The 12766-nt window shown below is 45.1% G+C and overlaps 1 protein-coding gene across 1 annotated transcript in view; it reads left to right on the top strand.

The window, feature by feature from the left end:
- Window positions 1-12766, top strand: part of EYA2 (EYA transcriptional coactivator and phosphatase 2) — a 263039-nt gene that overhangs the window by 164512 nt on the left and 85761 nt on the right. Inside the window, exons 6-8 of the mRNA XM_040248198.1 lie at window positions 2579-2646; window positions 4136-4313; window positions 12118-12260. Coding sequence (XP_040104132.1) covers window positions 2579-2646; window positions 4136-4313; window positions 12118-12260 — 389 coding nt within the window. The remainder of the gene's footprint in view (window positions 1-2578; window positions 2647-4135; window positions 4314-12117; window positions 12261-12766) is intronic.

Here is a 12766-nt window from a genome sequence, read left to right as displayed (position 1 = left end):
GCCCTTATTTCAGGGGAGAGCTACTGTGTGACAAGTTCTCTTGGTTCTCCCTCATTTTGAGAATGTGTTGATTTCTCCCATTTCTGAAGGATGTTTCCTCTGGATATAGATTTCTGAGTTGATACTCTTGAATAATGTCATGCCGCTTTGTTCTCACCAATACAAATTGTCAAGCTTACTCTAAAATTGATATGTAAATGCCAAGATTATACTGAGAAGGCGAAACAATCTTGGAAAAGAAAAACTAAGTTGGAGAACTTATGCTAGCTGGTTTCAAAACTTCATATAAAGCTACAGTAATCAAGACCGGATGGAATTGGTGCAGAACGGATAGGTCAGTGGAAGAGAATAGAGAGCCCATAAATAAACTCTCACGTTGTCAATTTTTGACAAAGGTGCCAAGTAGTTTAGTGAGGGAAAGGACAGACTTCTTATTCTTGTGTTGGAACAACTGGGTAGCCATATGCAAAAAGATTAATTTAGGCCCTTATCTCACACAGTATACAAAAACTCACTTACATTAGATCATAGACCTAAATGTAAGGCCTTCAACTCTAAAATTTCTAAAAGAAAATATTAGAGTCTTTATGACCTTGAGTTAGGCAGAAAAAGCAAGATTTATAAAAAATATTAGTAACTTTAAAACTTTTGCTTTGCCTTTCAAGTGACACCATTAGGAAAATTAAGAGACAGGACTGGGGGATAATATTTGCAAATCATATGTCTGATAAAGAACCTGTGTCCAGAGTGTATAAAGGACTCTTACAAATCAGTGTTAAGAGGACACCCTAACTTTTTTTTAGTGGGAAAAAAATTTGGATGAATCTTCATCAAAGAAGCCACCTGAATGACTAATAAGCACATAAAAAGGTGCCCAGCTTGATTAGTCATTAGAGAAATGCTGCTTAAAACCAGAATGAGAGACCACTACACATAGACTGCTCAGCTGCTCAGTGGTTTCTGACTCTTTGCAACCCCATGGACTGAGGCCCACCAGACTCCTCCGGCCATGGAATTTTCCAGGCGAGAATACTGGAGTGGGTTGCCATTTCCTACTCCAGGGACACATCTACTAGAATGGCTATAATCAAAAAGAGCTGCCTGAGGATGGGAGAAGAGGTCGACTGCAAACAGGCATGAGGGTTCTTTGAGGGTAATGGAAATGTCCTAAAACCTCATCGTGGTGACAGCTGTACAGGTAACCAATTTACTTTAAAAAGCATTGAACCAACATTTACAGTGGAGGGATTTTATAAAGTATGCCCCAGAAACAGTTCTAAAAAGAAGCAGCTTTGGCAGTAGAGTGTGTGGGTTCAGTCGCTTAGTCGAGTCTGACTCTTTGTGACCCCATGGACTGTAGCCCGCCTGGCTCCTCTGTCCGTGGAATTCTCAAGGCAAGAATGCTGGAGTGGGTTGCCATTCCTTCTCCAGGGGATCTTCCTGACCCAGGGATCAAACCCAGGGCTCTTGCATTGCAGACAGTTTCTTTACTGTCTGAGCCACCAGGGAAGCTCCGCAGTATAGAGCCATGTTGAAAAAGGAGACTTGAGCCAGACTGCCTGGATTCCATCGCCCAAGGCTGTCACTCACTATCCAGGCTGCCTTGAGCACCAGACTTAATTTTCCTCTGCTCCCTTCCCCCAGGAGGAGCCCTGACACACACGAGTTCACTGCTGCTCTGGCGGTAACCCCCCTCTTCCTTCTCTGGGCTCCTGCTCCACTGACCCCTTTTTCTTTCTCTGTAACCTATCAAGCTAATCCCTACCTGAGAGTCTCGCGCTCGGTGTTCGTGACGTCTCTTCCCTCAGGGTATTTCCATCACTGGTTTCCTCTTACCATTCATGACTCAGCTCAAATGTCATCTTGGAGGTCTCCCCAGACCACCAGCTTACCTGGTCAGGGGAGACCAGGGAAAGACACCGACTCATTCATTCATTTACTCTTTCATTGACTAAGTAGCATTTTCTAGTAGTAGTAGTAGTATCATTTTTATTCCCATTTTACAGGTGGGACAACTGAAGTTCAAAAAGGAGAAGTCGTTTTATTCATTCATTTAATTCAAAGCATAATCATTGCTACCTTACACCCTTTAGAATGGCTGCAATTTTTTAAAAAAAAAATCAGAAAATAAGTATTGGTGAGGATGTGGAGAAATTGGAACCCACGTGCACTGTTTTATATATGTGTTTAACCGAATCACTTTGCTGTATGTCCGAAACTAACACAACATTTTAAATTAGCTATACTTCAATTTTTAAAAATAAAAACACAATGGTTAAAATGGCCAGTGTTTGTTGTTATGTACATTTACCACAATTTTTTAAAAACTAAATTATTTCTAAAACATAGTTACCGAGTACCAGAAGCTGTGTTGTGTGCTCTCTCATTTATCTCTCACCAGAATCCTTTGAAGGTGTTTTTTGTATTTTATTCATTAACTGAGAGAACCGAGGTTCAGAGAGAGCGTCAGAGTCATAAGTTCCATCCCAAACTGTCGAACCTCCAGCCTTCCACTGCGCCTTTCTCCTCCACATCCCTCCCTGACTACAAGAGCCTCATCTGTCGCTCCTTCCCACAGGCACGGCCGGCATCTATCAAGGAGCAAATGGACTGACCAACGCGGCCGGATTCGGAACCGTGCACCAGGTAGACCAGCACCCTACCAGTGGTCTTCTGGGCTCTTTCCCTAAGTAGTCCCCTTAAACCAGGGCGGCCAGAGAGGCCACCTGCCCCAGGCCTCTCATTCCCTGGGTTTGGAGGCCACAGGGGCCAGGCTACACCAACAACCACTGGAAAGAGACAGCGTAGAGGCAGAGAAATCAGAATTGTTGGCACATTTCCAAGATGAAGGGGCTCTATTCTGTGTTCCATCTTGATCCCCGTCGAAGACACCCATTGACTGTTGAATCTGGAACGTATGAAAGCAAACACGGGTGCCTTTCACCAGACCCCGAGCTCTTCAAGGGTGAAAGGACATCATCTTTACCTCTGTGTCTCATTGTAAAGTGCCCAACGCAGAGTGAGGGCGTTATACATACTTGTGAAATGGAACTTAGTCAACACTATAAAGATGGATGGATGTGGGCCAATAATGTGAGTCTCCTGGCTCCACTTAGAGAGTGAGTTAAGAATTAACCTGCTCAAGGTGGAGGGAACGCTGTGTACTGCCTATGTGCCTTTCCTGTTAAGAACCTTCCATGAGTTCTTTGCAAGATTGAGAAGCTCTACTTTCCGATGGGGCTAAATATATGAAACAGTGACTATGGTGGGAGAGTTGGACTATTTGGTTGGTTGAAACAGACCAAGATCCTCTTTGATAAAGAGGATTGGTATTCTTTGATTTCATCTCTGAGACTCCCTCCTAGAAGGTTCTGGATCCCTGATGCTGTGTAGGCGTAGTATATTTGAGCCACCACCACCCACCACGAACCTAAAAGGTCACCTAGTCTCCTGAGCAAGTGCATGTGGTCTTCATTCCACATTCAGTTGTTCTTAAATTTTTTGTAGCATTTATTGAGTGCCCACGTGTGCCCAGCACTCTCCCAGGCACTGGGGATACAGCAGTGGCTGAGACTGACGCTGTCAGAACCATACCCATGTCCCTTAGGGTGCACCTGTTGGCTTCCAGCTGCCAATCTCTGCATCCCTGGGCACACGGGTGTTTTCTGGAACCAATGTATAGAGCAGTAGGAAGTGCCAGGGAATTGAAACCCTCTGGGAGCAGCTCTCAAGCAAAGACTGGCTGGAGTGGATGTATAAATACCCCCGCTCCTTTGCCCCCTGGGAGAGATCTTTCTGAGGTGTGTTTTTTGCCATCCCAGCATCTCCTGGGTAGAATTCAGCTCCAGTCTCCACTGGAGAAGCCCCCGTGCTGACTCCTTGCCCTTCTTCCCTTTGCTACCTTGCTTCCTCATTCCCCAGCTGGTCTTGCCTTCACCCCTCAGATCCTCTACTTGCCCTTGAATCCTTGTCTTGGGGGAAATCTGATTTTAGGGAAAACTCCAGCCCTCATAGAACATTTATTGTAATGGTGAGGGGACAGGGATCGACGCAGAAGACCCGGCCCAGGAGGCCCCTCGCCCGCGTCAGCCTGACAGTCTTCCCCACTCACAGCCTTGTGGGTTTCGCTTTGCAGGACTACCCTTCCTACCCCGGCTTCCCGCAGAGCCAGTACTCCCAGTATTATAGCTCGTCCTACAGCCCTCCTTACGTCCCAGCCAGCAGCATCTGCCCTTCTCCTCTCTCCACGTCCACCTACGTCCTCCAGGAGGCATCTCACAACATCCCCAGCCAGAGTTCCGAGTCGCTTGGTGGTAAGTACCATCACTGCCCTGTGGTCATTCATGGCTGTGGTCTGAGTTCTTGTATGAAAGATGAACTGGGTGGAGGTCCCAGTTGTAATGAACTGGTCACCCATGAGTTAGCATCAGCCTTCAGATATGTTTTGTTGGCTTTTCTTTGTGTGTAGGTGTGGGGGCGTGGTGTACGTGTGTTTTTAATTGCACCCGTGTTTTAGAAAGTCATAAATTTTTACCTAAAAATTCTAATGCCTGCCTTCTCTTAAAAGATGATCCAGTTACCCTAGGCCCACATTGTTAAGTGACAGTGCTTGGCTGGAGCTGAGTAATGTTTGCTCCATCTAGACAGAGCACACCCGATTCCACATCCAGGCCCTTTGGTGATGTTTGCATCCCTGTGCAAACTAGCTCACCAGCTTGGGCATTCATTTATTGATTTCGTAAATCTGCTATGCACGTGTCTACTCTTTATGAGACAATTTAGACTCATCACCGTTAAATAACATGACAGCCGTAAATTAGAACTTCCAGTGATAGGAAATACCATTGCATTTTCTTCTTTTCTGAAGCCTCCTGTTTCTGGGGCTTTGTAGAAGGCAAGCTGGCATGATGTGTATGGACATTCATTCAATAAATATTCATTGGTGGATGGCTAGAAAAAGAACAGTGGTGAAGACTCACCACTTTCGTTCCTGAAGTTCTTGGTGCAGCTGTTGCTTGCATTTTCCATCAGTTGGGGTGAGTTAAATAGCATTGGCTTGCTGACAAATGGAAGGCAACATGGCCAAGCATTTTTAAGTCAACTTGGAAGGCAGTTTAAGGTTTGGGCATTGGCTTTGGTCACTGTGACCTCATCAAGGAGTACAGAATAAATGCATAACACCCACCTTCCAATTTCCAAAGTTTGCTTCCTTGGAAGAGTATGAAATGTAACAAACTTGCTGAATTGTCTTTGCCCATCCTGCTTTTCAGCATGTGGCCTCTTCAAACTGGTTTCAGAAATGAAATATAAGCAGGAAATCTTCCACCTGATGCTACTATCTATAATTTGCTGGTGAGCTGGATTCTAGAGACTGACTTCTCAAGAATTTGGGTTATGTGAGATGGTCATTTTTGTTCCCCATCCAGAGCGAACATAAAGGCTCTTTGTGTCTCTTTGAAATTTTCCCTTATTGTTTCCCCCTGTTCTTCATTTATCCCCTGGCCCTAAGGTTCAACAATAAGTGGTTGAGATGGTTTTTACTGTGTGTCTAACAAGCTCACATAAAATCTAATGACATAAATAATAGTCAGCTGTAACCAAGGTCTCTTGCCTCGTCTCCCCCATGTCTGTTATAAAGGAACGGCATGTAAGCTTACTTGTGCGCACACACACACACGCACACGCTCATGCACTCTCTTAAAATTCCCCATAAAAACTCCACTTCTGACATTATCCAGGATCTCCTTGAGTGGTTGGTTCTAAATTCCAGAGGCTCAAGAGGTTTATATATTACTGACAGAGCATGCTCACCCTTTGCGTTGTCCGGATACGCTGTCCTCAGGCTCTGCTCCTCCGCAGCCCGCAGCCCCATCACCGCACCGTTGGCATCAACACGCATTCACAATTACGTGAAGCCCCAGCAATTCACGGACGTTTGCAGGGCAATTCGCTGATGGCGGGAAGATCCCCTGGAGAAGGGATAGGCTACCCACTCCAGTATTCTTGGGCTTCCCTTGTGGTTCAGCTGGTAAAGAATCCACCCGGAATGAGGGAGACCTGGGTTTGATCCCTGGGTTGGGAAGATCCCCTGGAGAAGGGAATTGGCTACCCACTCCAGTATTCTGGCTTGGAGAATTCCATGGGATCACCAAGAGTCAGACATGACTGAGCAACTTTCACTTGCACTTTTGCTGATGGCAAAAGCAAAATCTGAACCTCTCTTGTTACTTAAGAGAAAAGACAAATCAGTAGTGGTTGCTTTAATTCAATTATTCTACTTCTACAAACTTACACTAAAAATAAAGTTTCACATAGGTACAAAGACTTAAGTTAAAAGAATTCTTTATACAGCAGAGCAAAAGCCTGGAAGTAACCTAAATGTCCATGAATAGGAGACAGGTTAAATAAATGGTAGTGTATCCACCCTTGGCACACTATACACCTGTTGAAAAGAATCCACTAATATGGATCTCTCTGAGCTATTGTGATAGGTGAGGCAACAAGAACTGCGTGCATGACATGATCCTGGAGGGTTTTAAATGTGAATATAGTTTAATGCCCATATTCGCATAGGAAGTTTCCGAAAGGATGCAAAAACAACCTTAACTCATTTTCTCTGGGGAGGGAACTAGAGGGAAAAGATGTAACAGACAACCTGTAGGCCCCTCCACGGAACAGCAAAATTCACGTTTTTTTCAAATGCGCATGAAACATTTACCAAAATAGAACCTCCAGGCCATAAATCATGACCTCCCATTACATTTAAAAGGTTTCAAGGAATTAAAAGTACATACTCTGAAAATAGGGGACTTAAATTAGAAGTAAAAGGAAGATTTTTGGAAAATTCGCAAATATCCAAAATATCCAAAAGCAAAGTATTTAGAATACACTTCTAAATAACTCATGTGTGATAGTTAGTTTTATGTGTCAGGAAGAGAGAGAGTTCTCCCTTCCTCTGCCTTCTTGTTCTACTCGAATCCTCAATGGATTGCCTGATGCCCACCCACATTGGTTAGGGCATATCGTCTCTACTCACTAATCTCTTTGGAGATACCTTCACAGCCACACCCAAAAATAATGTCTTATTAGCTGTCTGGGCCTCCCTTGGCTCAGACAAGTTGACACATAAAATAAACCATTCCGAATATGGTTTTTTAAAAAACTTTCAAAACCAATAATAAGAAAACAACCCGATAAAGAAATGGGCAAAGTACTTCAACAGACACGTCACCAAAGAATATACCAGCACGGCCGGAAAAAAAAGAAAAGTGCCTGACTAGAACTTCCCTGGTGGTCCAGTGGGTAAGAATCTGCTTTCCAAAGCAGGAGGCACAGGTTCAGTCCTGGTGTCTAAGATCCCGCGTGCTGCAGGGCAACTGAGCCCGTGGACCGCGTCTGGAGAGCAGCCCTCGCCTCACCACAGAGCCCTAGTGTTGCAGCTGAGACCCGTTGCAGCCAAAAATAAAATAAAGAAATATTTTCTAAAAAGCACATGACTAGGGTGCTGCGTTAGTCAGAGAAATACAAATCGAATGGCTGTAATTACAAAGACTGACCATACCAATGATTGGCAGGGATGCAGAGCAGCTAGAATCTCCGTAACCTTGCTGGTGGGAGTGTGAGATGCTACAACCACTTTGGAAGACATTTTTGCAGTTGCTTATGAACCAACAACCACGGTCTCTCATAACGAGAAAGCTCAAGTCTATGCAAAGACTGATGCGCACTGATGAGTGGATGTTCATAAAAGCTTTCGTCCAGCCAAAAACTAGAATCAACCCAGATGTCCATCTCCAGGTGAACGGACAGGGATTCTTCCACCCAGTAGAGTGGTACTCAGCAACACAGAGAGATAAACTAGCGATAAACATAGCAACATGGATTGAATCTCAGAATAGTCATGCTGGTTGAAAGAAGCCAGAAAAGTGTGTGTTTGTATGTGTGTGGACATCACATACTAAGTGATGCCATTTGTTTAAAACTCTAAAAAATACAGACTAATTTATGGTGAAAGAAAGCAGACCTCTGGTTTGCTGGGGAGTGGGTAGCAGGAGGAAGCAACTACAGGGAAATTACAGAGAAACCCTTGATGCTGGATTCGTTCATTATCTTCATTGTGGTGGTGGTTTCATAGATGTGACCATGTGTTCAAAACTTATCAAACTGTGCTCTAAGTATGTATAGTTTTTTTGGATGTCAGTTATACCTCAACAGTTGTTAAAATAAGTAAAAGCGTTAAAAGGGGAGAAAGAAGAAGAGTGAGATGACTCCAAGAAGAATTACTATAATTTGCTGTGGCATGTGTACCTCTGACTTTGTCCTTGAACTTTGACCCTTCATTCTCAAGAATGTATATATTTATTATATTAACAGTGAACGAACGTGAAGTCGCTCAGTCGTGTCCGACTCTTTGTGACCCCATGGACTATAGCCTACCAGGCTCCTCTGTCCATGGGTTTTTCCAGGCAATGGTACTGGAGTGGATTGCCATTTCCTTCTCCAAGGGATCTTCCCAACCTAGGGATCGAAGCTGGGTCTCCCGAAACGTAGACAGACGCTTTACCGTCTGAGCCACCAGGGAAGTCTCAAGAATGTATAAGGTTGGGGAAAGCTGCTTTTTTTGGCACCCCTAATAAATTGACTTCACCCAACACCTTATTGGGACATTTCTTAGGTAGCTGGTGTTTCCTCCTCTTTTAAATAATATTTGCCTGGATTTTAATGGGGCCAACGAGTGTTTTCTAAGCCTCCACAGTCTTAGAACTACCAAGTGAATCAGGATAAACTTTATTTATGACTCTTAAGCATCTGTGAATTTATTTACTGCCTTTTCCTCATCCTCCAGAAGAAAGTCTTTGCTAGTTTGATGTTTGGGGAGTCTCTAATGCTGTATCCCAAAAATTTGGGGGGAGCTGGAGACAGCCCAGCAGTTCTACAACTCAAAATCACATCTTTTTTTATTATGTCCTTAGTCTGCTAAGAAGTTTTATAAATATTAAATAAATAAAATTCAATCCCTTGGGTTTGGGAGGGAAATAGTCCTTCCAGGGTAGGAAAAAATTAGTGGCTTGCCAAGTATTCTTAGACAAAAGCGTTTCTCCCCGCCACCCCAATGATCCAAGAACTGGTAATTATGGAAGGAAAGATGGAGTCCACAGGGTACATTTGGGAGCTAAGACAAGCAAATGTAAGATGAGAAAGTGGGATGGGAGGTCCTCTAAGGTTCCATGCTGGTTTATAGCTCTGTCACTCCAGTGACACAGGCAGACCCAAATCTTAGTTCTGGCTTTATCGCTCATTTGCAGGGTTACAGGCTTACATCATCTCCATAAGCCTCAGTTCCCTCATTAGTTAAATAAAGATAATGAAGTATAACAAAATGCATTTAAAACTTCTGTGCTTAAAAACCGACACAACTTGGATGCTGGCTCTGGGACTTAAGTCCTGCGGGATGCTGACCATTTGTTCATTGTGGATCATTAGACAATTGCCCGAGGGCAGGAGCCTGGCAGCCTCTCAGCACACTGTGACCAGAAATGCCACTTCAATGAGAATCCAAAGGTGCCCACCCTCATCGCTACACCTTCTCACTGGTCCTTGCCTGTATGTAGATCTCGTCAAGCCAGAACTCAATTTAAGCCCTTTGCTGATATCTCCTAATTGCCAGCCCTGTGCTGGATGCTCTTGCCTTAGAATCTCAAATTGACAGATTTCTTAACAAGTAAAGCTTGGAATGTGAAGTCAAGTGGGCCTTGGAAAGCATCACTATGAACAAAGCTAGCAGAGGTGATGGAATTCCAGTAGAGCTATTTCAAATCCTGAAAGATGATGCTGTGAAAGTGCTGCACTCAATATGCCAGCAAATTTGGAAAACTCAGCAGTGGCCACAGGACTGGAAAAGGTCACTTTTCATTCCAACCCCAAAGAAAGGCAATGCCAAAGAATGCTCAAACTACCACACAATTGCACTCATCTCACATGCTAGTAAAGTAATGCTCAAAATTCTCCAAGGTAGGCTTCAGCAATACGTGAACTGTGAACTCCCTGATGTTCAAGCTGGTTTTAGAAAAGGCAGAGGAACCAGAGATCAAATTGCCAACATCCGCTGGATCATGGAAAAAGCAAGAGAGTTCCAGAAAAACATCTATTTCTGCTTTATTGACTATGCCAAAGCCTTTGACTGTGTGGATCACAATAAACTGTGGAAAATTCTGAAAGAGATGGGAATCCCAGACCACCTAACCTGCCTCTTGAGAAACCTATATGCAGGTCAGGAAGCAACACTTCGAACTGGACATGGAACAACAGACTGGTTCCAAATAGGAAAAGGAGTACATCAAGGCTGTATATTGTCACCCTGCTTATTTAACTTCTATGCAGAGTACATCATGAGAAACGCTGGACTGGAAGAAACACAAGCTGGAATCAAGATTGCTGGGAGAAATATCAATAACCTCAGATATGCAGATGACACCAGCCTTATGGCAGAAAGTGAAGAGGAACTAAAAAGTCTCTTGATGAAAGTAAAAGAGGAGAGTGAAAAAGTTGGCTTAAAGCTCAACATTCAAAAAATGAAGATCATGGCATCCGGTCCCATCACTCCATGGGAAATAGATGGGGAAACAGTGGAAACAGTGTCAGACTTTATTTTGGGGGGTTCCAAAATCACTGCAGATGGTGATTGCAGCCATGAAATTAAAAGACACTTACTCCTTGGAAGAAAAGTTATGACCAAGCTAGATAGCATATTCAAAAGCAGAGACATTCCTTTGCCGACTAAGGTCCGTCTAGTCAAGACTATGGTTTTTCCAGTAGTCATGTATGGATGTGAGAGTTGGACTGTGAAGAAGGCTGAGCACCGAAGAATTGATGCTTTTGAAGTGTGGTGTTGGAGAAGACTCTTGAGAGTCCCTTGGACTGCAAGGAGATCCAACCAGTCCATTCTGAAGGAGATCAGCCCTGGGATTTCTTTGGAAGGAATGATGCTAAAGCTGAAACTCCAGTACTTTGGCCACCTCATGCGAAGAGTTGACTCATTGGAAAAGACTCTGATGCTGGGAGGGATTGGGGGCAGGAGGAGAAGGGGACGACCGAGGATGAGATGGCTGGATGGCATCACGGACTCGATGGCCGTGAGTCTGAGCGAACTCCGGGAGTTGGTGATGGACAGGGAGGCCTGGCGTGCTGCGATTCATGGGGTCACAAAGAGTTGGACACGACTGAGCGACTGAACTGAACTGAAAGCTTAAAGGACTTTTAATGCTTTTAAGATACATACAGAAAATCCAGCAAGCTGCCTAGTGACAGGAACTTAGAGAATTCTCCCCCCACACTCCCACTCACCCCAAGGGAGGGAGTTTGATAGCCAGCTACGTAGTGAAAAGTGAACGTTGGTTGCCCAGATGTGTCCGACTCTTTGTGACCCTGTGGCTCCTCTGTCCGTGGAATTCTTCACGCAAGAATCCTGGAGTGGATTGCTGTTCCCTTTTCCGGGGGATCTTCCCAACCCAGGGATTGAACCCTGCGTTGCAGGCAGATTCTTTACCGTCAGAGCCACCGGAGGAGCCCAGCCAAATACACACGTATGTGTTCTTTTCCTCCTTCTGTTGGTTTAGGGATTCTCAGGCCTTAGGGTATATAGACAGTCGCAAGCACAAAACTCCATTCACTGAAGCTGTAGTGCCCCACCCTTGCCTCTCAGATCCCTGCTCAGCTGTCCCCTTATCCACGAGGTGTCCCCTATAAATTAGTGGCCCCCCAGCACTCTCCCTGCTCTTATCCGATTCCTCAGTTCTCTGTCACACACGTCCCCACCTGGCATGTTACATGTTTACTTATCTCTCTGATGTCTCTCTCCTCCCTCTAGAGTCTGGGTGCTGTGGGAACCAGTGCCTGGAACTATACCTACTCAGTAAATCTTTGCTGGATGAATGAATGATTATGAATGGGCAGTTTAAGGAACTTTCGAGAGTTAATTTTGATCCTACGTGATCTTTGCCTTCACTGCTGCCTTTGGGACCTCCCACTTTGGAGTTAGATGGTTCTGGTATAGTCGTTCACAGAAGGAGACGCTCAGCCAGCTCTCTGACCTGTCTGCCCTTTCCTTTCCTACGCCAGGTGAATATAACACACACAATGGGCCTTCCACACCGGCAAAGGAGGGAGACACAGACAGGCCGCCCCGGGCCTCCGACGGGAAGCTCCGAGGCCGGTCTAAGCGGAGCAGCGACCCCTCCCCAGCAGGGGACAATGAGATCGAGGTAACTCCAGATGCTTCCGCCTGGTTGAGTGAATGTCACGTCCACGTGTGGCTGGAACAGGAGGTGGGGACCAGAGTTCTCTCCAAGTCCCTCGGGGGAAGATGGCCCTTTGTGTTCACAGAGTGCAGTAACAGAGAAAAGTGCCCTTGATGAGAAGGAGGGAAGAATTTGGCCACACGGAAGCACTGTTGACTGGCCAGGCTAGGAAAAGTGACCCTAGAGGTGGTAACAACCGGTGAGCTGAGACAGCATCACCTGGGGACCTGGGAAAACCCAGACTGTGCCCACCGCCAGGGCTTCCAAGTCAGTAGATCTGGGGCAGGACCTGAGAAGCTGCATTTCCAATGGATTCCTAGTTGTTGATGTGGCTGGAGACCACACTTTGAAAACCTCTGGTAAAGATGACATTGGACAGTGGACCTTCCCCATTGAATTGGTGATTCTTAACCTCAGCTACTGGTTAGAGTCACCCGGGGTGCTTTTGAAAATTCAGATGCCCAGACCTC

The sequence above is a fragment of the Oryx dammah genome, unplaced genomic scaffold (genome assembly GCF_014754425.2).
Source record: "Oryx dammah isolate SB20612 unplaced genomic scaffold, SCBI_Odam_1.1 HiC_scaffold_10, whole genome shotgun sequence".
Taxonomy (NCBI): domain Eukaryota; kingdom Metazoa; phylum Chordata; class Mammalia; order Artiodactyla; family Bovidae; genus Oryx; species Oryx dammah.
The sequence above is the reverse complement of the archived record's forward strand: the minus strand, read 5'-3'. Positions and strand labels throughout refer to the sequence as shown.